Source organism: Coregonus clupeaformis, unplaced genomic scaffold, assembly GCF_020615455.1.
Source record: "Coregonus clupeaformis isolate EN_2021a unplaced genomic scaffold, ASM2061545v1 scaf1113, whole genome shotgun sequence".
NCBI lineage: Eukaryota > Metazoa > Chordata > Actinopteri > Salmoniformes > Salmonidae > Coregonus > Coregonus clupeaformis.
This window is the reverse complement of record NW_025534567.1, coordinates 59,780-85,827: the sequence shown is the minus strand read 5'-3', so window position 1 is coordinate 85,827 and position 26,048 is coordinate 59,780. Positions and strand designations below refer to the sequence as shown.

Genomic DNA, 26,048 nt, shown 5'->3' with positions numbered 1-26,048 from the left:
AATTGACAATGTTAGAACAGACATTTATAATACATATTTATAATTCAGGGGCATATGTAGTTCACTATAATGAACATAACCTCGCTGCCAAAAAGTAAATTTGCATATACTGTATATATTTGGCTACGATACATTGCTTTGTAGGAAAGGTCTATAAAATGGGCATTAAAAGAGGTTATCGTTTTAAAACAGACACAAGTCTGTACATGTGTTTTGTTCTTTCGGTTTACATGAAAAAACAACTTAATTTCCCTCAGAATACAAAACAGTATGAAAAAGGTGCCATATGGACTTTAAAATGTCCTCTTGTTTTTTGGTTTGTTTACAAAAAAAGGAAAGCTTTTTAAAAAAGGCCCTTGCTTTTCTTCAGGTTCTTCTGTTTCCAGTTTGGCAGGGCGTTGAATTCGGTGCGAGTCATCTCCAAGACACTCTGTAACACAGACATTCATAGGAAAATAGAATAAGTGTGATAGCAGTCATATTCATTACCATTATGCCACAGCACAGTTTTTTTTTTCTCGGTACCAGACAAAGCACTCCGGTAATATGATAAATGGATGTCATTTTCGCTAACAACCCAATTGGATTCTCTAAATAGCTCTCGAGTCATGGAGTGCACTCAGAATTATGACAAATTATTATACACACATGACAATGTGCATGTTCGAGATGGATGTGTGTATGTGGTTAAATGTACAGTGGGGAAAAAAAGTATTTAGTCAGCCACCAATTGTGCAAGTTCTCCCACTTAAAAAGATGAGAGAGGCCTGTAATTTTCATCATAGGTACACGTCAACTATGATAGACAAATTGATTTTAAAAAATCCAGAAAATCACATTGTAGGATTTTTAATGAATTTATTTGCAAATTATGGTGGAAAATAAGTATTTGGTCACCTACAAACAAGCAAGATTTCTGGCTCTCACAGACCTGTAACTTCTTCTTTAAGAGGCTCCTCTGTCCTCCACTCGTTACCTGTATTAATGGCACCTGTTTGAACTTGTTATCAGTATAAAAGACACCTGTCCACAACCTCAAACAGTCACACTCCAAACTCCACTATGGCCAAGACCAAAGAGCTGTCAAAGGACACCAGAAACAAAATTGTAGACCTGCACCAGGCTGGGAAGACTGAATCTGCAATAGGTAAGCAGCTTGGTTTGAAGAAATCAACTGTGGGAGCAATTATTAGGAAATGGAAGACATACAAGACCACTGATAATCTCCCTCGATCTGGGGCTCCACGCAAGATCTCACCCCGTGGGGTCAAAATGATCACAAGAACGGTGAGCAAAAATCCCAGAACCACACGGGGGGACCTAGTGAATGACCTGCAGAGAGCTGGGACCAAAGTAACAAAGCCTACCATCAGTAACACACTACGCCGCCAGGGACTCAAATCCTGCAGTGCCAGACGTGTCCCCCTGCTTAAGCCAGTACATGTCCAGGCCCGTCTGAAGTTTGCTAGAGTGCATCTGGATGATCCAGAAAAGGATTGGGAGAATGTCATATGGTCAGATGAAACCAAAATAGAACTTTTAGGTAAAAACTCAACTCGTCGTGTTTGGAGGACAAAGAATGCTGAGTTGCATCCAAAGAACACCATACCTACTGTGAAGCATGGGGGTGGAAACATCATGCTTTGGGGCTGTTTTTCTGCAAAGGGACCAGGACGACTGATCCGTGTAAAGGAAAGAATGAATGGGGCCATGTATCGTGAGATTTTGAGTGAAAACCTCCTTCCATCAGCAAGGGCATTGAAGATGAAACGTGGCTGGGTCTTTCAGCATGACAATGATCCCAAACACACCGCACGGGCAACGAAGGAGTGGCTTCGTAAGAAGCATTTCAAGGTCCTGGAGTGGCCTAGCCAGTCTCCAGATCTCAACCCCATAGAAAATATTTGGAGGGAGTTGAAAGTCCGTGATGCCCAGCGACAGCCCCAAAACATCACTGCTCTAGAGGAGATCTCCATGGAGGAATGGGCCAAAATACCAGCAACAGTGTGTGAAAACCTTGTGAAGACTTACAGAAAACGTTTGACCTGTGTCATTGCCAACAAAGGGTATATAACAAAGTATTGAGAAACTTCTGTTATTGACCAAATACTTATTTTCCACCATAATTTGCAAATAAATTCATTAAATATCCTACAATGTGATTTTCTGGATTTTTTTTTCTCATTTTGTCTGTCATAGTTGACGTGTACCTATGATGAAAATTACAGGCCTCTCTCATCATTTTATGGGGGAGAACTTGCACAATTGGTGGCTGACTAAAGACTTTTTTCCCCCACTGTATGTAAAAACAGATTCCCTATAGATCATTTATTTCTAAAATAATAAACATTTTAAACAGAACAGCCTCAATTCATTGAAGCATTGACTCTACAAGGTGTCAAATGTGGTCCACAGGGATGCTGGCCCATGTTGACTCATATGATTCCCACAGTTGTGTCAAGTTTGCTGGATGTCCTTTGGGTGGTGGACCATTCTTGATACACATGGGAAAGTGTGAAAAACCCAGCAGCATTGCAGTTCTTGACACAAACCGGTGCGCCTGGCACCTACTACCATACCCCGTTCAAAGACACTTAAATGTTTTGTCTTGCCCATTCACCCTCTGAATGGCACACACACAATCCATGTCTCAATTGTCTCAAGGCTTAAAAATCCTTCCTTAACCTGTCTCTTCCCCTTCATCTACACTGATTGAAGTGGATTTAACAAGTGACATCAATAAGGGATCATAGCTTTCACCTGGATTCACCTGGTCAGTCTATAGTATGTCATGGAAAGAGCAGGTGTCCTTAATGTTTTGTATACTCAGTGTAGAGTATAACCGCTCGGCTACCTCCATCTCGTTCACTCTCAAAATATATCAATACAACTTTTATGTGTTATATTAACCAGTATTTCAAAACAATAAAACCTTGCTCCAATTGTAAAGCTATATGTAATATTAATCTAGGTATAAATTATGTCTTTCCTTTTAGATTTTTGGTGTGTTCTTTTATGCCCTATTGGATTGTTGTACATATCGTATTTTGATGTTGTAAATGTGTCTATTGTTGTTTATGGAAGATTTGTCTCAAATATATCAATACAACTTTTACATTCAGCTAAATAGTTTCAGTTCCACCTAGTATGGTTCCAGTAAGTTCCTGTACCTGGAAGTCCTGGTCTGAAAGGTAGATCTCCAGGCGGAGGGGGTCCACTCCTTCTGGTAGAGGCTTGGCCGTCAGCTCCTCCACAGAGTATTGGTTCTTACTCAGCCGGTTCAGGGCGTCCTGCACCAGCGTCACTTTGTTGCGCGCCCCCTCCGCCTACACACACAGGATATCAGCAACAGCTTATCATACTCAGACTTAAAAGGAAAAACACAACATGCTATATTAGGGGAAGGCACCACCCTAACCCCTCCCCTGTCCCAAAGTACACCTTAGTTTACAATTTGGGCTGTACAAGATGAACTGTATGGCAACATGGAGGTATCAATCACTTTGCAGGTTAGCAGTGTAACATTAATCCACCTCACAGGAAGATTCCCACCCCTCCTTAACACAAAGACATTTGTGTTAAGTCTCTCACGATCAACTACTTTATTACTGACTAGAAGGGTATTCTCGTATTAGTTTGGGAGTAGGGCAGTCGGTCTCTTGCCTGGGTGGTGATGTTGGGATCTCTCTCCCAGTAGGGGAAGATGTTGGTGAAGGTCAGTGGTTCAGAGCCCGCTAGGACCAGGTAGGCCTGAGGGGGGCGGCGAGAGTTCTTCTCTGAAATACGACAGCACAACACACAACATTATCAATAGTCAACTCAACTACCACAACCTTCATATACATACAACACAACATTATCAATAGTAATCTCAACTACCACAACCTTCATATACAGTGGGGAGAACAAGTATTTGATACACTGCCGATTTTGCAGGTTTTCCTACTTACAAAGCATGTAGAGGTCTGTAATTTTTATCATAGGTACACTTCAACTGTGAGAGACGGAATCTAAAACAAAGATCCAGAAAATCACATTGTATGATTTTTAAGTAAATAATTTGCATTTTATTGCATGACATAAGTATTTGATCACCTACCAACCAGTAAGAATTCCGGCTCTCACAGACCTGTTAGTTTTTCTTTAAGAAGCCCTCCTGTTCTCCACTCATTACCTGTATTAACTGCACCTGTTTGAACTCATTACCTGTATAAAAGACACATGTCCACACACTCAATCAAACAGACTCCAACCTCTCCACAATGGCCAAGACCAGAGAGCTGTGTAAGGACATCAGGGATAAAATTGTAGACCTGCACAAGGCTGGGATGGGCTACAGGACAATAGGCAAGCAGCTTGGTGAGAAGGGAACAGCTGTTGGCGCAATTATTAGAAAATGGAAGAAGTTCAAGATGACGGTCAATCAACCTCGGTCTGGTGCTCCATTCATGATCTCACCTCGTGGGGCATCAATGATCATGAGGAAGGTGAGGGATCAGCCCAGAACTACACGGCAGGACCTGGTCAATGACCTGAAGAGAGCTGGGACCACAGTCTCAAAGAAAACCATTAGTAACACACTACGCCGTCATGGATTAAAATCCTGCAGCGCACGCAAGGTCCCCCTGCTCAAGCCAGCGCATGTCCAGGCCCATCTGAAGTTTGCCAATGACCATCTGGATGATCCAGAGGAGGAATGGGAGAAGGTCATGTGGTCTGATGAGACAAAAATAGAGCTTTTTGGTCTAAACTCCACTCGCCGTGTTTGGAGGAAGAAGAAGGATGAGTACAACCCCAAGAACACCATCCCAACCCTGCAAAATCGGCAGTGTATCACCATCCCAACCGTCTCCTGAGTGGCGCAGTGGTCTAAGGCACTGCATCGCAGTGCTAACTGTGCTACTAGAGATCCTGGTTCGAATCCAGGCTCTGTCGCAGCCGGCCGCGACCGGGAGACTCATGGGCGGCGCACAATTGGCCCAGCGTCGTCCAGGGTAGGGGAGGGAATGGCCGGCAGGGATGTAGCTCAGTTGATAGAGCATGGCGTTTGCAACGCCAGGGTTGTGGGTTCGTTTCCCATGGGGGGCCAGTATAAAAAAAAAAAAAAAAAAAAAAAAAAAAAAGTATTCACTAACTGTAAGTCGCTCTGGATAAGAGCGTCTGCTAAATGACTAAAATGTAAATGTAAAAAATGAAGCATGGAGGTGCAAACATCATTCTTTGGGGATGCTTTTCTGCAAAGGGGAAAGGACGACTGCACCGTATTGAGGGGAGGATGGATGGGGCCATGTATCGCGAGATCTTGGCCAACAACCTCCTTCCCTCAGTAAGAGCATTGAAGATGGGTCGTGGCTGGGTCTTCCAGCATGACAACGACCCGAAACACACAGCCAGGGCAACTAAGGAGTGGCTCCGTAAGAAGCATCTCAAGGTCCTGGAGTGGCCAAACCAGTCCAGACCTGAACCCAATAGAAAATCTTTGGAGGGAGCTGAAAGTCCGTATTGCCCAGCGACGGCCTCGAAACCTGATGGATCTGGAGAAGGTCTGTATGGAGGAGTGGGCCAAAATCCCTGCTGCAGTGTGTGCAAACCTGGTGAAGACCTACAGGAAACGTATTATCTCTGTAATTACAATCAAAGGTTTCTGTACCAAATATTAAGTTCTGCTTTTCTGATGTATCAAATACTTATGTCATGCAATAAAATGCAAATTAATTACTTAAAAATCATACAATGTGATTTTCTGGATTATTGTTTTAGATTCCGTCTCTCACAGTTGAAGTGTACCTATGATAAAAATTACAGACCTCTACATGCTTTGTAAGTAGGAAAACCTGCAAAATCGGCAGTGTATCAAATACTTGTTCTCCCCACTGTACATATAACACATTATCAATAGTAACCTCAACTACCACAACCTTCATATACATATAACACAACATTATCAATAGTCAACTCAACTATCACAACCTTAATTTACATATAACACATTATCAATAGTAACCTCAACTACTATATCATATTCACTACATCTACTTAAACATATAAATACACAAAACCTAAACTAACAGCACTGTGTCAATATAGCCTCTGTTGAGTCTAATAAATATAATAATGATCATAATACATTAGATTTAACTATCTCTTTTTCCTTTCTCTTATGCTTCTGTTCACCTCTCTGTCAACGTCTTCCTTCACTCTCGTGACCTCTGACTGACCTTTGCAGTACTGCAGCACAGTCTCCATGGCACACTTCTTCTGGTTCTCCCAGCGGATCTTGGCTGAGCCTGTACACTCTCCGTCGTCGGGCTGCCGGCCCTGCCACAGGTACACCTCCATACGGTTATCTAGCATGAAGAGGGCTGGAGGGAGACAGAGTAAGGGAGATGGAGGGAGATGAATGAAAGAGAGGTGTAGAAAGCAGAGAGGGCGTGTGCATGCAATAAATATTGAGGACAGAAACAGAACGAGTAAGAAGAGCGCTAGAGATAGAGCTATCCTTCCAGGGTCTGTACCTGGCTGTTGTGCAGAGTAGAGGTTCTCCTGGAGGAAGGGCATGGCCATGACAGCCCCTGTCACACGGGCCGGGCTCAGCAGTTCCTCCCCCTCAAATACCCCTGAGCTGGCGCTCAGACAGAACAGACGCGGGGTGAAGTTGTACTTCCCTGGATCTGGACCAAACAACAACATACAGGTGAAAAACAACAACAACAACAACAACACAGCTGACTGAGGTAAGCTGGATGTGTAGCAAGTGCAGGACAATAGCAACATATAATATCCTATAATAATTATCTGGTAGATGCTAATATCCAAAGAGACATACTCAATACATATAGTCAGTATAGTGTGTGTTATAGTAAGGAATAGTGTTACAATAAGGAGTGTGTGTTACAATAAGGCATGTGCATTACGGTAAGGAGTGCGTGTTACGGTAAGTAGGAAATGTTACGGAATGAGTATGTGTTAAGTAGAAACTATGTGTGTTACACTCAGGAGTGTGTTACGGTACGGTTAGTGTAAGTTACGATAAAGAGTGTGTTACCATCCAGGGAGCGTATGTTATGATAAGATGTGTATGTTACGGTACAGTAAGAATGTGTTGCGGTAAGGAGTCAGTTTATGTTATGGTATTGGAGCCTAGTGCATTCGGAAAGTATTCAGACCCCTTGACTTTTTCCACATTGTTACGTTACAGCCGTTTTCTAAAAGATTAAACAAATTTTTTTATATATACACAATACATCTTAATGACAAAACGAAAAACAGGTTTTTAGAATTTTTAGCAAATGTATAAAAAAACAAAAACAGAAATACCTTATTTACATAAGTATCGAGACCCTTTGCTATGGGACTCAAAATTTAACTCCGGTGCATCCACTTTCCATTGATCATCCTTGAGATGTTTCTACAACTTGATTGGAGTCCACCTGTGGTCAATTCAATTGATTGGACATGATTTGGAAAGGCACATGATTTGGAAAGGCACACACCTGTCGATATAAGGTCCCACATTTGACCGTGCATGTCAGACCAGAAACCAAGCCATGAGGTCGAAGGAATTGTCCGCAGAGCTCCGAGACAGGATTGTGTCGAGGCACAGATATGGGGAAGGGTACCAAACAATTTCTGCAGCATTGAAGGTCCCCAAGAATACAGTGGCCTCCATCACTCTTAAATGGAAGAAGTTTGGCACCAAGACTCTTCCTAGAGCTGGCCGCCCGCCCAAACTCAGCAATCGGGGAGAAGGGCCTTGGCCAGGGAGTTGACCAAGAACCCGATGGTCACCGTGACAGCGCTCCAGAGTTCCTCTGTGGAGATGGGAGAACTTTCCAGAAGGACAACCATCTCTGCAGCACTCCACCAATCAGGCCTTTATGGTTGAGTGGCCAGATGGAAGCCACTCCTCAGTAAGGCACATGACAGCCCGCTTGGAGTTTGCCAAAAGGCACCTAAAGGACTCTCAGACCATGAGAAACAAGATTCTCTGGTCTGATGAAACCAAGATTGAACTCTTTGGCCTGAATGCCAAGCGTCACGTCTGGAGAAAACCTGGCACCATCCTACGGTGAAGCATGGTGGTTGCAGCATCATGCTGTGGAGAGGTTTTTCAGGGGCAGGGACTGGGAGACTAGTCAGGATCAAGGGAAATATGAATGGAGCAAAGTACAGAGAGATCCTTGATGAAAACCTGCTCCAGAGCGCTCAGGACCTCAGACTGGGGCGAAGGTTCACCTTACAACAGGACAACGACCCTAAGCACACAGCCAAGACAATGCAGGAGTGGCTTCGGGACAAGTCTCTGAATGTCCTTGAGTGGCCCAGCCAGAGCCCGGACTTGAACCCCATCGAACATCTCTGGAGAGACCTGAAAATAGCTGTGCAGCGACACTCCTCATTCAACCTGACAGAGCTTGAGAGGATCTGCAGAGAAGAATGGGAGAAACTCCCCAAATACAGGTGTGCCAAGCTTGTAGCATAATACCCAAGAAGACTTGAGGCTGTAATCGCTGCCAAAGATGCTTCAACAAAGTACTGCGTAAAGGGTCTGAATACTTACGTAAATGTATATTTCAGTTTTTTATTTTAAAAAACAAAAAACTGTTTTTGCTTTGTCATTATGGGGTATTGTGTGTAGATTGATGATGGAAAAAAACAATTGAATCAATTTGAGAAAAAGTCTGTAACGTAACAAAATGTGGAAAAAGTAAAGGGGTCTGAATACTTTCAGAATGCCTACGGTAAGGAATATGTATGTTAGGGTAAGGAATCTGTATTTTACGCTAAATAATCTGTATGTTACAGTAAGACTACCATTAAGACGTGCGTTACAGTGTAGTCAGAATGTGATACGATAAGGAGAGAGGGTTACGGTAAGGAGTGTGAATGTGTTACTGTAAGAAGTGGTACGGTACCTTGGAGCATGCAGTCATATGCCTTCCTGTCCTGCTGTCCCAGAGCATTCCTGAACCCAACTGGCTCCGTGCCTTCCTCTACCTCCTCCACCTTCAGACTGCTGTTACTGTTCAGGCCCAGCTCAGAAGGATGCCTGGTAGACACACACGTAAGCAGACACACAACCACACATTAACAAACAAACACATTTATTTCCATACACTAAACAAATGGCACACCAAACAACTAGTCAGAGCCTAAAAACGAATGTATTTGCTTTACGTTTGGTCAGAGCCGCAGAGTTGCTATGTCAAAATAAAGCAGACAGCACCAAGTCTCTCCCATAAACAGAGACAGTATAAGATCCTCACCTCTGCTTGAGCATTTCCACGGCCCTGGTGCCCACCTCCCTGGCGCCGGCGTGGGACTTACATCCATGCCACAGGTAGAGCTGTTCCTGGTGGGCCGCCAGCAGAACCAGGGTGGCACGGGAACGCAGGCTGGCACAGCAACACTCCACCTCCACCAGGGAAGCCTCCACCGTGGCTTCCCCGCGCACGCAGTACAGACGCCAGCCGCCTGGACAGGGAGACACACGGACAAATTCAAGCAGACACACACATTTAAGTATGCACACAAACGTATTAAAGCAGACACACACAAGCTCAGTGGCACAAAACAGACTGAGACAACGTGTGGTAATCACAAATCAAGTTGGAAGCACTGTTTTAATGCCACTCAAGGTATCCGTTCTAGTAGTGCTAAGTGAATTATAAATAAGTGATCGCCCAGCTACTAGCCATATCCCTAATTCTGATTTTGTTTTGAAAGAGCCTACGAGATTATCTTTGCAGTAATGAAAAGAGTGCTATATATACTGTATATGCAGTATAAATGTTATCAATTATTATTATTAGTAGTAGTAAGTGCTCATGTGAAACATATACCCAGGGCTCTAAATAAAAAAATGTCATTGGTAGCACTGGTGCTCCCAATTTATAACAGTTAGGAGCACAACATAAAATTTAGGAGCACCAGAAAATATGTTTAATCGATTGAGATATAGCCTATATTGGGCCTATATGTATTCTACCTACTTCTGAAGCACATATTGTGCCCTAGAAACTAATGTAACCCTGTAAATACATTTGTTTATTATAAAAATCTCAAATGTTGATACAAATACCTATCATTGAAATGACAATGTAATTTGTGGAATAATAGGTTTCTACATTGTGTAAAAGCCCTATTTCCTATTGAGATGCATTTCATTACAACAGTTGGTCTTAATGCTAGGTCAGTCGTAGCTACGTCTGTGACCAGAATTTACACCTGTTGCACCAACCAAAATAAGACTAGTCGCAATGCTCATTCATGAGATATGATGCTTGATAATAGAGCCCGACCTATATGTTTTTTGGGGTCCGATACCGATTCAGATTTTTTTAGGGACAAAACCTACCGATATATCTGCCGATATACTGTTTTACAGTAGGGAAATTAAAACGTTTTATTTTTCCATCCTGAATTCTCATAAAATTCCATCCAAAAGAGCAATTGTCGAAGAAATATGCTTATATTGTGACAATAATCACACATGAGAATGGCCACAAGTGTTCAGATAAGCATGAGATTCCCTTTTTTTCATCCTATTTATTGAATATCGGTTATCTGTGAATACCGATATAGCGTTAAAAGGCCAATCTCCGATTGGATACTTGTGACTACATTTCCCATTTGAGTCTTATGTACCATTTCCAAGATTGTACTTTTATCAAATGTACAAAAAAGCCAGACTCAGAGTTTCAAAATGGTATATCATACACTAGTGGCGGTCAATGCCGTTTAAGATTAGGTAGGACCACTTTCTTTTCATGAGGATGGCCTTAATTCTATTACAGCATATTGGATGACTGTTATTCATATTCCATTTACCCAGTTCAAAGTAACAGCAATAGGTTTAGGCTACTACATGATACTCTAATTTTCCCTATACCCATCATGAGGTTGCTACAACTGAATGACAGTTTACAACGTAGGTGCACACAGGTCGAGAGACAAATTTGAGGTGACAGACAGTGACACATGGACAGACAGTGACATTCAATATCGCCTTGCACACTCTTGCCTGCATCTAGCTGATATAGGGTGATATAGATTGTTTATAGTTATAGTTCGTTTAAGAAACGTTTTTCAACAGAATTGGCAGAATGAATACACCCCTGATCACATGTAAACACAGTTCACTTTCATAGCAGCCAAGCTGTATTCCTTCTCGCATCTATGCGCTCTCCTCCTCTCACCTCTTCCCTTCACTTGTGGACTTCAATGCACAACACATCAGCTGTATGTGACCAGGGGAAAAAACCTTTCCAAGACAAACAGCTACACACAGCCTACATCGTTGTCACCATATTAGTTAAAGTAACGTCACAGTCAGCATAGCTAATAGAACTAACACGTTTGTAAACCCGATACAATCATGCAGTAACGTTACAGTGTACAGTCAGTAAGCAGTTACACCGGCGGGCCCCGGTGGCAATAAAACCAAAAGCTTACCTTGACTTGGAAGAGTTCCAGTGTTGTGTTGGAAAGCCAGCTAGCTAACATAGCATCCCTCTGTTTGAGCAGGGTGTTTCAGTATGCTAAACTAGCTAGCTTCATTTGCTAGCTAAGTAAGTGAAACTGAAAAAAATGCACGAAATCTTGCTTCTCCTTCATTTTGGAATAAATTAATTTGTTCAAAACTGTTCAACTACTGTCTTTCTCTCTGAGTCAAATACTCACCACAATTTATGCACTGCAGTGCTAGCTAGCTGTAGCTTATGCTTTCAGTACTAGATTAATTCTCTGATCCTTTGATTGGGTGGACAACATGTCAGTTCATGCTGCAAGAGCTCTGATAGGTTGGAGGACGTCCTCTAGAAGTTGTCATAATTACTGTGTAAGTCTACGGAAGAGGGTGAGAACCATGAGCCTCCTAGGTTTTGTATTGAAGTCAATGTACCCAGAGGAGGACGGAAGCTAGCTGTCCTCCGGCTACACCGTGGTTGTTGAGGCTACTGTAGACCTTCTTTGTAAAATTGTGTGTTTTAATCAATTATTTGGTGACGTGATTATATTTAGTATAGTTTTACCTAAAAGGATAACGTTTTAAATGTTTTACAATTTCATTTTTATGAAATTCACTGAGGAGGATTGTCCTCTCCTCCCTCCGCTGAGGAGCCTCCACTGTCATACACTGCAGTTTGGGGAAACATGGGAAAGTTATTCTTATTTTAAATGCGATAAACTTATTCCACCTTGTAGACAAACAGCAGAAAATTCCCTTTAAAGTTTCAAACTTGCTCGAGAGCTCTTTTTTAAGTACGCCCATTTAGCATTGTTCACACCCTCTTAAACCTTAGCCCCACCCATCTCTTTAAGTATTCATGTGTGGCTATGTGCTAAACAGAGTGATTAAGGTAGTATAGTAAACAAGTGGTGAAAGTAGTAGCCTACAATAAGGAAAATCTCCAGGTAAAAATACACTTTATCTAGTCCTTAGCCTATATCAAAACATGTTGTTCTTCACATGGTAAACACACTATATCAAATCAATCCAAATCAAAGTTTATTTGTCATGTGCACAGGATACAGAAGGTAAACAGTACAGTGAAATGCTTCCTTGCAAGCTCTTCTTCAACATGTAATATCAATAGAAAAGTATCAATAGAAAAAAATAGAACATAAAAATGCAGTAGATGGCCATATCACACCTGGCAAAATGTATGGGTCATGTAATTAGCTGGCTAAGTGGAGACTTTTGTCTAGACATGTAGCAAGCCAGCTAGCTAGCTAAACAAGTTCATGAACCATAATCCCAACCCATATAGTTTAGCGTTTGCATTTCGTCTGCTCAGCTTTCTTGGAACGTTATGTCATGTCGCTCCAGTTCACACTGACAGTGTTCAATATGCCAAGAATCATCACATCTTTTTTTGTCTCTGTCATGGATGCCGTGGTATTTGCTTGTAGATATAATTCTGTGAGAGTTGTTTTATACAAGAGTCTTCTGAGTTCTCTTTTCGACTTTCTCCGCATTTGCAATCAAACTTCACAATTTTGTCCTTCTCATACTCTGCTTCTACCAGCCATTCCACTGAGTTCAAAACTCGCTCATCTTCTTCCGTTACAACACTGTTGATCTCCGTTTCTTCCCCATCACTGTCATAAGAAAACTCTGCAATGTTTGGTTCAATGACAATGTTGTTGTTAACCAAATCAAAGATTTCTTCATCATCCGATTCATTCAGCTCATCGTCCTCCAGAAAGTAGTCCATCCCCTTACTGTATGGGACACTTTAAACACTTAAAAATGTGCCTTTAGAGGCCATGCAATTCAATACTCATCTTTAAAACAAAATCAATTTAGGTCAAAATAGTTCTTATTAACAAAGGAAATAGAGGAACTAATAAAAACTGTACCTTAGAGGCACAGAATAAATTAGAGGAAACACAAAAATAAATGGAGGAACTTATTCAAGAAAGATCAAGTGCAATATATTATCAAAATAAAGCGAACTGGATGGAATATGGGGAGACATTTTTTAATCTTCAACATAGAAATGCTACCAAAAAGAATTTACTGTAAATTTCAGTGCATTCTTTTTGATAGCATTTCTATGTGGAAAATAATGTTTTTCTGTTAATAACGTAAAATTAACAGCTGTACAGAAAGATTCATGTGAATGCCAAATTACAGAGGAGGAACTTCTTGATGCAATTAAAGCCTTTAAGTCCAGGAAAACTCCAGGGTTGGATGGCATACCAGTTGAGGTATACCAAACCTTTTTGATGTACTCAGAGGACCGTTATTAGCATGTTTTAACCACTCATATAAAATTGTAGATTAACAGATACTCAACAAAAAGGTCTAATTTCATTATTACTGAAACAGGACCAAGTGGTAAATAGAAAGATCCAGTCCATTTAAAAAACGGAAGGACCCTTCCCTTCAGTGTTGTGATGCAAAAATTCTAGCAAAATGCGTAGAGCATATAATTAAAAAGGTATTGTTGGATATGATTCATCCTAATCAGATAGGTTTTCTACATGGACGATACATTGGAGATAATATAAGACTGGAAACAATATAATAACAGTATGAAAAATCAGGGAAACCAGGCCTGGTACTCATAACTGACTTTGAAAAGGCTTTTGATAAAGTACAACTGGAATTTATATATAAATGCCTGGAAAATTTCAATTTTGGAGAATCTCTTATACAATGGGTTAAAGTTATGTATAGTAACCCTAGATGTAAAATAGCAAATAATGGCTAGTTCTCAGAAGGTATTAAACTGTCAAGAGGAGTGAAAAAAGGTTGTCCACTATCGGCATATCTATTTATTATGGCCATTGAAATGTTAGCTATTAAAATCAGATCCAACAATAATATCAAGGGGCTAGAAATCCAGGGATTAAAAAGAAAGGTGTCATTGTATGCTGATGATTCATGTTTTCTTTTAAATACACAATTTGGATCCCTGCACAGAGGATCTAGATAATTTTTTCTCTGGATTACAACCAAATTATTATAAGTGTACTATTTTACGTATTGGATCACAAAAAAAAAAGAATCTTTACATTACCATGTACTTTACCAATAAAATGGTCTGACGGTGAAGTGGAAATACTCTGTATTCATATTCCGAAATAACAATTTTTTTTCACAACAATACATTTAAATAGAAAGTTAGCAAAAATAGATAAGATCTTGCTACCATGGAAAGGAAAATACCTGTCTATTTGTGGAAAAATCACCCTGATGAACTCTTTAGTCATTTCCCAGTTGACTTATTTGCTTATGGCCTACACCTAGCGACTAGATTTTTGAATTATATGAGCAAAAAATATTCAATTGTATTTGGAACGGCAAGTCAGAGAAATTTAAACGGGCCTATTTATATTATGAATATGAATTCGGAGGGCAGAAATGATTAAATATTAAAGCATTAGACCTCTCATTAAAGGCTTCAGTCATACAAAAATTATACTTAAATCCGAAATGGTTTTCTAGCAGATTAGTAAGAATGTCTCACCTCATGTTCAAGAATGGCCTTATTCCCTTTATTCAGATTACAACCTCTCACTTTCGGTTATTTGAAAATTAAATCTAAAAAAATAACGCTATTTTTAAAACAAGCCATTGAAAGTTAGTTGAAATTTCAGTTTAATCCAGTTTAAAAGTGTTTAAAAACAGTATAATCTTTGTAAATTATATCATAAATAGGACTGGTGGAGTTGTGTCACACATGCAGCTAACAAAAATATATGGAAATGTCTGCTCTATCCAAAATTACAACCAACTAATTGCAGCATTACCACAAAAATGGAAGAGGCAAGTGGAAGGGTGAGAAAGTAAGGAACTTGTCTGTCGGCCCTGAATTAATGACCAAAAATCGTTAAAGAAAATTGTGATAAATACAAAAGTATACCAGTTTCATTTAAGGACCAAAAGATTGACAGCTGTGCCATATAGATTGCAAAATAGTTGGGAAGAGATTTTCGATGTACCGATTCCATGGCACATGGTTTATGAACTGATACACAAAACGACGCCGGATTCAAAATGTAACGTTTTTCTATTGAAATTATTATACAGAATTCTTGCATAATATATCTATCTATATATATATATATATATATATATATACACAGTGAGGGAAATAAAGTATTTGATCCCCTGCTGATTTTGTAAGTATTGCCCACTGAAGAAAAAAAAGATCAGTCTATAATTTTATTGGTAGGTTTATATGAACAGTGAGAGACAGAATAACAACAAAAAAATCCAGAAAAACGCATGTCAAAAATGTTATAAAATGATTTGCATTTTAAATGGGGGAAATAAGTATTTGACCCCTCTGCAAAACATGACTTAGTACTTGGTGGCAAAACCCTTGTTGGCAATCACAGAGGTCAGACGTTTCTTGTAGTTGGCCACCCGGTTTGCACACATCTCAGGAGGGATTTTGTTCCACTCCTCTTTGCAGATCTTCTCCAAGTCATTAAGGTTTCGAGGCTGACGTTTGGCAACTCGAACCTTAAGCTCCCTCCACAGATTTTCTATGGGATTAAGGTCTGGAGACTGGCTAGGCCACTCCAGGACCTTAATGTGCTCCTTCTTGAGCCACTCCTTTGTTGCCTTGGCCGTGTGTTTTGGGTCATTGTCATGCTGGAATACCCATCCACGACCCATTTACAATGCCCTGGCTGAGGGAAGGAGGTTCTCACCCAATATTTGACGGTACATGGCTCTGTCCATCGTCCCTTTGATGCGGTGAAGTTGTCCTGTCCCCTTAGCAGAAAAACACCCCCAAAGCATAATGTTTCCACCTCCATGTTTGACGGTGGGGATGGTGTTCTTGGGGTCATAGGCAGCATTCCTCCTCCTCCAAACACGGCGAGTTGAGCTGATGCCAAAGAGCTCCATTTTGGTCTCATCTGACCACAACACTTTCACCCAGTTCTCCTCTGAATCATTCAGATGTTCATTGGAAAACTTCAGACGGCCCTGTATATGTGCTTTCTTGAGCAGGGGGAACTTGCGGGCACTGCAGGATTTCAGTCCTTCACGGCGTAGTGTGTTACCAATTGTTTTCTTGGTGACTATGGTCCCAGCTGCCTTGAGATCATTGACAAGATTCTCCCGTGTAGTTCTGGGCTGATTCCTCACCGTTCTCATGATCATTGCAACTCCATGAGGTGAGATCTTGCATGGAGCCCCAGGCCGAGGGAGATTGACAGTTATTTTGTGTTTCTTCCATTTGCCAATAATTGCACCAACTGTTGTCACCTTCTCACCAAGCTGCTTGGCGATGGTCTTGTAGCCCATTCCAGCCTTGTGTAGGTCTACAATCTTGTCCCTGACATCCTTGGAGAGCTCTTTGGTCTTGGCCATGGTGGAGAGTTTGGAATCTGATTGATTGCTTCTATGGACAGGTGTCTTTTATACAGGTAACAAGCTGAGATTAGGAGCACTCCCTTTAAGAGTGTGCTCCTAATCTCAGCTCGTTACCTGTATAAAAGACACCTGGGAGCCAGAAATCTTTCTGATTGAGAGGGGTTCAAATACTTATTTCCCTCATTAAAATGCAAATGAAAATATAAAAAATTTTACATGCGTTTTTCTGGATTTTTTTTTTGTTATTCTGTCTCTCACTGTTCAAATAAACCTAGCATTAAAATTATAGACGGATCATTTCTTTGTCAGTGGGCAAATATACAAAATCAGCAGGGGATCAAATACTTTTTTTCCCTCACTGTATGTATATATATATATATATATATATATATATATATATATATATAAAACATTCTATTAGTTGTAAGAATTGTGTATAATAATGTGGGATACAAACATCCCAGCTCTGCAGACTTGGCTGCGAATAGACAGAATCATTAAATCATTTGTTTTGGACCTGCCCATATGTAGCTTGTTTTTGGTCGCAGGTTCAGGAATGACTGAAGAATTGCAACATTTACCTAGAGCTAACTCTGCAAATAGCACTGCTGGGTGATTTGAAAATACATAGTCATTCGATCAATAATATAATTAATACTCTTAGAAAAAATGTTTATCTTCAATTTACAATCTGTAGAAACTATGAGAATATAAAGGTTCAGAACTTTTGTGAAAAAGCACAGTTTAAATTTTTTTTACATAAATAAAAATAGTCCATCACAACATTCTCCCACTGAGCTTTGTCGATAGCACCGGTTAAATTCAGGGCAGCAATGTTGTTGAGAGCTGTAGCAACACGTTTGCAGTTGTCCATTGCTATGATCTTTTTTTTTTTTATATCTGCGGTAGACTACTGATCAGGGAAGCCCCCATTATGTTACAGACAGTAGCTTGTGGCATGGCAGACCAATCAGGACTCATCTCTCGGCATGACCAGCTCCGCCAATATCTCAGCCAATCAAGACTAACCAGGAAAAATAATTTGTTCCTCCGTGAGAAATAAACTAGGCTCTTAATTAACATTTTCATTCATATTTACAGATCACCAACAAGTTTGTTATTAAGGCACATGAAAGTTCACATGTTCAAGAAGGCATAAAAAATGTAAGCCTTTTGATGAAAAAAAAAAACTATATTTTTTCAAATATTTCTCCTGTGAATTAGGAAAGTCCGTCTTATGCCTCACTTGAGAGATCCAGACACATTCCAATTAGGCTGGGAATGTTAGCTAAGTTGAGGTGAGTGTCTATGATCATTAGTCTAGTTTGCTCATCTATTAGCAGGACTAACCAGAACATTTTGCTATGTGTTATGTAGCCTAGTGGATTATTTTTCTCTTCACTTGCTTAGGCTAGGCTACTCCCGACCAAAAGCCTGTGACTTGTCTGATAATCAATCGGATTTAGTTTCACTGAATCTTTGTCTGTATTTGGTTAATTCATCTCTGGCTGGGCAAATAAGTGGAGTGAAGATTATAATAATAATAAATAATAATAGATTATCTATTTGTTTGCTCATTTATCACTTATCAGAAACATTTAGCATGCTATAAAGTAGCCTAAATCAAGGGTAGCCTATTGTTTAGCTATTGACTAGTGCATAGGCATCTCCAAAAGCCTGTGGAGGTTGTGAAATATGAACACGAGACTCACCTGCTTCTGAAAATATAGACTGCTATTTTCTATGAGTATTATGATAAAAACAGTCCCAATTTAACACGCAACGCCTGCTCCTTAGCCTACTAGGTGTAGGATCTGACATAGGAAGGAAAAATATAGGTTGGTAATATAGGTCATATCATAGGGGTCAAATCTTTTGAACTGTTTGGGCTATAAACAAGCTGTAGTAATGGTACAACCATGATGGTAATGAAGATGCGCTCCCTTTCTTCTGTAGGGCACTCCGAAAAAACGGAGTGAAGACTAATCATTACAACAATTATTATCAGGGTGATTTTTTTTCTAGGTGCACTGGTGCTCCCAAATAAAATTCCAAGTTGCACAGCAAAATATTTAGGCGTGTATTTAGAGCCCTGCATATACCTGTGTTGTTGACGCCATCATCTTCTCTGCTGCCCTTGTGGATAACCAGGCCTCCCTGGAAGAGCTGCAGGAAACATGGAGGCTCCTTGCCCTGTGTCACCAACACCTAACCACCAGCAAGAAAGACAGACCCCATTGTAACACAACTGATTCAACCAATCAAGGTCCTGTTGAACAGCTAATTCATAGAATCAGGTGTGCTAGATTAGGGCTGGAGCGAGAGCCTGCAGGAGGGTAACTGTCCCGGGGAAGTGTTAGGCATCCCTGCACAAGTGATCCCTTTGAGTGCTGTGGACTCACCTGCGCCCCCCTGTGGTTCCCCAGCTCTACGGTCATCAGTGCGGAGGTGCCCTTGCCGCTGACGCTGGAGTGACGGCCCTGCCAGAAGAAACAGGCGCTTCGCTCCCGACCCGGACCCCCACTACTCAGCTCCCCCGGCTTCTGCCTCTTACCCACTGGAAGACAAATAATGAAACAAACAAACATACAAATTAAAATGTGAATTAAAACTATTCTTAGGTAGCAGAATGACTTTTGCTTTCCTCTGAGGGCACACACTTTCTAGAAGGCTTAAATTGAAGATATGGCAAATAGGAGTGGCAATATCGTCCACTATTATCCTCAGTAATTTTCCATCCAAGTTGTCAGACCCCGGTGGCTTGTCATTGTTGATAGACAACAATAATTTTTGCGCCTCTTCCACACTCACTTTACAGATTTCAAAATGACAATTATTGTTTTTCAAAATTTGGTCAGATATACTTGGATGTGTAGTGTCAGCGTTTGTTGCTGGCATGTCATGCCTAAGTTTGCTAATCTTGCCAATGAAAAAATAATTAAAGTAGTTGGCAATATCAGTCAGTTTTGTAATGAATGAGACATCTGATTTAATTAATGATGGAGCTGAGTTTGCCTTTTTTCCAAACATTTCATTGAAGGTGCTCCAAAGCTTTTTACTATCATTCTTTATGGCATTTATCTTTGTTTCATAGTGTAGTTTCTTCTTCTTTTTATTCAGTTTAGTCACATGATTTCTCAATTTGCAGTATGTTTGCCAATCGGTTGTGCAGCCAGACTTATTTGCCATTCATTTTGCCTCATCCCTCAACCATTCAATTTTTCAATTCCTCATCAATCCATGGGGATTTAACCGTTTTTACAGTCATTTTCTTAATGGGTGCATGCTTATTAGTAACTGGGATAAGCAATTTCATAAATTTGTCAAGTGCAACGTCTGTTTGCTCCTCATTACACACCACGGACCAACAAATATTCTTTACATCAACAACATAGGAATCACTACAAAACGTATTGTATGACCTCTTATACACTATATTAAGCCCAGCCTTTGGAACTTTGGTTTTCCTAGATATGGCTACTATATTGTGATCACTACATCCAATGGATCTGGATACTGCTTTCAAGCACATTTCTGCAGCATTAGTAAAGATGTGATCAATACATGTTGATGATTTCATTCCTGTGCTATTTGTAACTACCCTGGTAGGTTGACTGATAATCTGAACCAGGTTGCAGGCACTGGTTACAGCTTGAAGCTTTTTCTTGAGTGGGCAGCTTGATGAAAGCCAGTCAATATTTAAATCACCCAGAAAACATACCTCTCTGTTGATATCACATACATTATCAAGCATTTCACACATGCTATCCAGATACTGACTGTTAGCACTTGGTGGTCTATAGTAGCTTCCCACAAGAATGGGGTTTAGGTGAAGCAGATGAACCTGTAGCCATATTACTTCAACAGTATTTAACATGAGATCCTCTCTAATCTTTACAGGAATGGGGTTCTGAATATAAACAGCAACACCTCCATCACTGGCATTTCTGTCTTTTCTGTAAGTGTTATAACCTTGTATTGCTACCACTGTATCATCAAATGTTTTTTCCAGTGAGTTTCTGTGATAGTCAGAATATGAATGTAATCTGCTACTTACGAGTTATTAATTTCATGAACCTTGTTTCTTAAGCTACATATGTTAACATGGGCTATTTCGAGCACTTTTCTGGGATGCTTGATTGTTTTCATTGCTTTACTGGGAAGCTTAGCAGAAGTAGATATTCTCATGTTATTTATGTTAGTGCAGGGTGAGCTGCATACAGTGGACTTCCTACTAGGGCACACCTCCTCAGTGCTAACAGCATAAATCTGGTTCATAGACACATGATTGCTGCATACAATAGCTGTAGGATCAGCAGAGGCATTCAGGGCAGTTAGAGGGACATAAGTTAGGTTACTTACATTGTGTCTACCAATGCCCCTGGTATAATGTACATTTGCTAAAGCATTATGATGACTCAGTGACACAATGGTAGGGATTAACTGAGCTGGGCTTGGGTCATTGATAAGTCATTATCTCAATGCAGCCTTTAATGAGGTGAAATTATTTTGGTGGATCCCATTTTGTTTTCAAAAGGTATCGAAATTGTCAACAAAAGTTACACCCATTGAGCTGCAATAACCAAGTAGCCAGCTGTGAAGCCCTGTGTAGCTCAGTTGGTAGAGCATGGCGTTTGCAACGCCAGGGTTGTGGGTTCGATTCCCACGGGGGGCCAGTATGAATGTATTTTTATTTTTCTATGTATGCACTCACTAACTGTAAGTCGCTCTGGATAAGAGCGTCTGCTAAATGACTAAAAATGTAAAAAATTTAAGAGAAAGAATCCTGCTAAAGCGTTCAATGCCACGATTCAGAGAGGGTACAGGGCCAGATATGATGGATATTTTATTTGTGTCTAGCAGAGAGTCAATCAGCTCTTTGAAATTCAGTTTCAACTGTTCAGAGCTGCCCTTCACAATGTCATTAAAACCCACATGGACTATGATAGAATCGATGTCCATGTCCTGGCGTAGTATATTTGGTTGCAGTTTAGTAATGTCATTTACTCGAGCTCCGGGACAGGACATTGTTTTTGCACGAGGAACAGTCACATTTCTTACCATGGAGCTGCCCAAAATCACGGCTGGCGAGAAGGACGAGGAAATCCACCCACTTCCACGCTTTACAGGATGGTGCAGGCCTCCGACAGATGGAGAAGCCCCGCTCGATCCAGAGCAGGGACGGAAGGTTGCCGACGTCGACTTCGAAATCGTAGGGGAAGGAGTAGGCACAGTGGCCGCAGACACAGGTACCTCCAGCGACTAAGGTGCAGGAAGATCAGGCTCCAGGGCGGCAAAACTATTTGTTGTTTGTATCCGCTCCGGGCCTCTCGTTGGGAGTATAGGCTGCTTTGCGGCAGGCCGCTGTCTTCGGCTTCCACGGCTCGTGACGTGACCATCGATGATTGCCATGCTCCTCTTGCTGTGCTCCTTCGACTCCGCTATCAGATGGGGAGGAGAGGCAGGAGATGGCTCCCCTGGTGAAGGAACCCCGGGCAACACCGGCCAGTCGGATAATGACAAACGACAAGACGGAGATGCATCCAATATGCGCGAACGCCATTCAGCCACCGGTGTAGAAAAGGTAAACATTCCACTCTGCGTTTTCCCCAGTTTCTTATGTAGGCTGGCTACCTGTGTGATCAAGGAAGCCACCTCAAGCCTATAATGCACGGCAAGCAAACAATTGCCGCATTGGAACTTTGAGTGATCCAGTTTGTCCCGAAACAAAGCGTAGTAGATACAGCTCCTACAGCGCTGGAACCGTTAATTTACCTCTCCAGAGGGCTCCATTGGAAAACTCATCTGGGGCTAACGTTAGCTATAGTAAGCTCATGAGATATTATTCTTCAAGAAGCAACAGGTATACATATATGGCAAAAATGTCTAACTGTCACAGATTGCGTATTTAATCCTGGTAAAGCATTGATCAAAGCATTTGATGATGATTGTTTATGAAATTCAAGATATAATATCTGTGAGCTGGAGTTTCTCACAACAGTCTTTTCCTCCATGCCTCTGGAACTATGAACAACTACAGTGTGCAAAAATCTCCCTCTTCTCAACGACCCCCTGTACTACTTCTCCTCCCATAGAGATACAATATAATGTTACATCTAATACCGTGACTCACCCACAGCGGCCCTTCGTCCAGCACCTTTAGTATTTTTTATATGATGTGCGTATGACACTATTACTCACCCACAGTGGTGACCGAGTACTTCCAGCGGATCACGTAGGTGTCTCCTTCGTGCAGCTGGCCCAAGCTCGCCGCCACCAGCTCCTCCTCTTCAAACTCCCGGATATGCCAGGCGTCCACCGCCACTGTGGCGAGCTCTGCCTGGCGTCCGTCCTCTGTTTGGACCAGCCCGTAGCCACGCTGCACGTCCACGCCCTCCAGGAGGCTACGTACAGGGCCTCCCGCACTGTCCAGCAGGGCCTTGGCGTCGCACGGTTTTAAGACGTCAGGCTTGGCCGCCTCAAGGGGCGAGCGGAGGGTAGAGTGGACAGGGCTCTGGAGGGGGAGAGAGAGTGGGGGAAATAGGTCTTGTTAGCAGTTTTTTAAATGACGTAGCTTTCCACAAAAGCAATGGGACCGTATACTGTATGACTAAGTACGTGATTATACCTCATAACATGATGACCCAATGTGACAAAGGGCCTGAAAAGGGTGCAACCTATTTATCTATTATTTTTTATACTTTAACATAAGGTTACAAAAATAAACTAGAATCCCGATACCAGGACGCTTTTCATTTGTCTACACAGACATTCTTCTCCCCGTCTCCTCATCTGCACTGATCTGAAAGAACTGACCAGGTGAAAGACAGCCTAATGATGAGCTTGCACCATATTGCTTTCACCTGTCTTTTCCAATCCATTGCTTGCTCTCTGGGGTTTAAGGCTGGTTTCTGTATAAGCACTTTGTGACAACTGCTGATGTAAAGAGGGCTTTATAAAAAAAAGTATTGATTGATTGAGATAAAGCCCATGGCCTCACCCTAAACCTTAAGCCCATTTCCATACCTTGGCCTCCTCCATGGCAGCCTCCTCTTTCCTCTCGGCCCAGTCCAGGAACTTCTCTCTGAACAGAGCCGTCTCGTTGTGCTCCGACAGACGGCCGAACAGAGCCCAGCTGGGACGTCCCTCACCCTGCCTACACACAAAACACATACAGACACACACAAACATTGAGAAAACGACACCAACAAAAACACTTTCACACAGACAGATACAAGCGGTGCATCTAAAGTTTTGATGGGGGGAAAAAAATCAATACAATTGCATATCACAATATTATTTTGGACGATATTATAATGATACTTTGACTCAGAGTATGTCTCTCTGTAGCAGACATGTAGTGAGCAATATGTTTGGATCATCAAATCGCAATATCGAATCGCAATACATATAGAATCGTGAATAGCAATACATATCATATCGGCACCAAAGTATCGTGATAATATCATATCGTTATGTCCCTGGCAATTCCCAGCCCTAATCTAAAGTGTTGTCTTCTCCCCATCTTCTATCCATCTACACTGACTTCAACATTTGCAAATACTTATCACTGCTAAACAGATGCCAGACATATGCTGCCATACTGTAGTGTAGACAGTCCTTTGCCTCTGCATATTCGTGTTAGTGGCACTCAGTTCAAATGAGAGCACTGGTCCTTCAAACACTAGTCCTTCAAGCAACTCCAAACGTTTTTGTGGCATGAACCTGCAAAGACCTTTTGAATTGTCCTGTGGCCATCAAAAACTTAGCGATGTGATTGGACAGTGTGCATAAAAAAGGCAGGCTAAGAGCTTGAGACTCACTCAGGGACATCAGTATTGGATGAACAGGCATCCAGGGGGTTGACCCTGCAGCTGCTGTAGTCGTAAGAACCGCTCCACAGCTGCTTCCCTAATTGGACAGCCACCTTTCTGTCACCCAGGGGGACGTCCTTCCCCGTCCACACGTACACCTCACTGCCAAAGTCAAACACTAACACCTAGAGAGAGAGGGAATCTGGAAAGTCAGACACACACATGCACACGCGCACGCACATGTGCACACACACAGCTATATACCTCTTTAGAGTTGAGCAGGGTGACACTGGGGATGGAAGCCCAGGCCTCTTTGTGGGGCACCAGTTTTCCCTCCTGCAGCCCGTAGACCCCATTAGAGTCTAACACACCACTTTCATACAGCTCATCCTCCTCTGGCTCCCCTGCACCTGCACACAAATGGACATGGAAATGGACATAAATGTGTGTGTTGAGAGGTGGAGGTGGTATTTTGGGTTTTGGAAGGTGGTGTGTGTGCGTGTGATGGGGTGTATTAGATATGGTCATCAAATAATATACAGTCATCTGTGTGTGGTCTGTGTTCGAGTGTGCACCTTGGATATGTTTACGACCTGGTCCACTGTGTATGTGTGTGTGTGTACAAGAGTGTATTTATGTCTGCACATGCATTTATTTTGTGTGTACACTATGTGTGTGTGTGTGACTGTGTGTGCACATCTACTGGTGTGTGTGTGTGTACAATCCATGAGCACACTATGTGTGTGTTTGTGTGTGCGTGCGAAAATGCACGCATGTACCTCTGTAGTCTGTCTTGCCCCCCAGTAGGTCCCAAAACTCCTTAGCCCATTTGTTGTCAGTGTTGATGCCCTCCTCCAGCACAGTCACCTGGGAGGCCTTACAGCCAAGGTCCCTCTTAGCCTGCACGAACGACGCCATCTCTGAGGCCTAGGGATACAGGACAGGCCACAGAGCTTAGACCAGGGTCGTGTTCATTCGGGCAAGCATTGTAAAACTTTTCAAAATGTTTTGCAACAGAAAATTAAAATGAGTGTTTCTTATTGGACAAGTCCAGGTAGTCCCTCCCTGTTTGTCAGTTTTTTTCTAATTTAGTGCCTAATGAACACAAAAAAATTAAAATGTGTGTTGTTATTGGACAAATTCAGGTAGTACATCCCACTATCAAAATGCTTCAAAACATATTCCACCTACTGAACACGGGGCTCAATACTGACTGGAGACACACACACACAGCCCGACATTCCCCTAAAGCATGCATTATCGTCAACTGGATAAATATCATGTAATGTTTGATGCCAGGTTGTGGGCAATTCAGTTTTCATTTCCAGAAGCGAAATTGACTTCCATTAACTGAAAATAGCCCATTGTTTTCTATGACGATTTTTCAATTCATT

The 26,048-nt window shown here is 41.6% G+C and overlaps 1 protein-coding gene across 1 annotated transcript in view; it reads right to left on the bottom strand.

Moving 5' to 3' along the window:
- Window positions 1-2: 2 nt before the first annotated feature.
- The window catches only part of svild (supervillin d), a gene marked incomplete at its 5' end in the record, with an annotated part of 77,826 nt that continues 51,780 nt past the window's right edge, over window positions 3-26,048 (bottom strand). Inside the window, 14 exon segments of the mRNA XM_045217550.1 lie at window positions 3-430; window positions 3,171-3,326; window positions 3,664-3,776; window positions 6,219-6,362; window positions 6,516-6,671; window positions 8,916-9,049; window positions 9,267-9,474; window positions 18,943-19,048; window positions 19,243-19,397; window positions 23,042-23,354; window positions 23,867-23,996; window positions 24,664-24,839; window positions 24,919-25,064; window positions 25,434-25,581. Of these exon segments, the coding sequence (XP_045073485.1) occupies window positions 344-430; window positions 3,171-3,326; window positions 3,664-3,776; window positions 6,219-6,362; window positions 6,516-6,671; window positions 8,916-9,049; window positions 9,267-9,474; window positions 18,943-19,048; window positions 19,243-19,397; window positions 23,042-23,354; window positions 23,867-23,996; window positions 24,664-24,839; window positions 24,919-25,064; window positions 25,434-25,581 (2,172 nt within the window).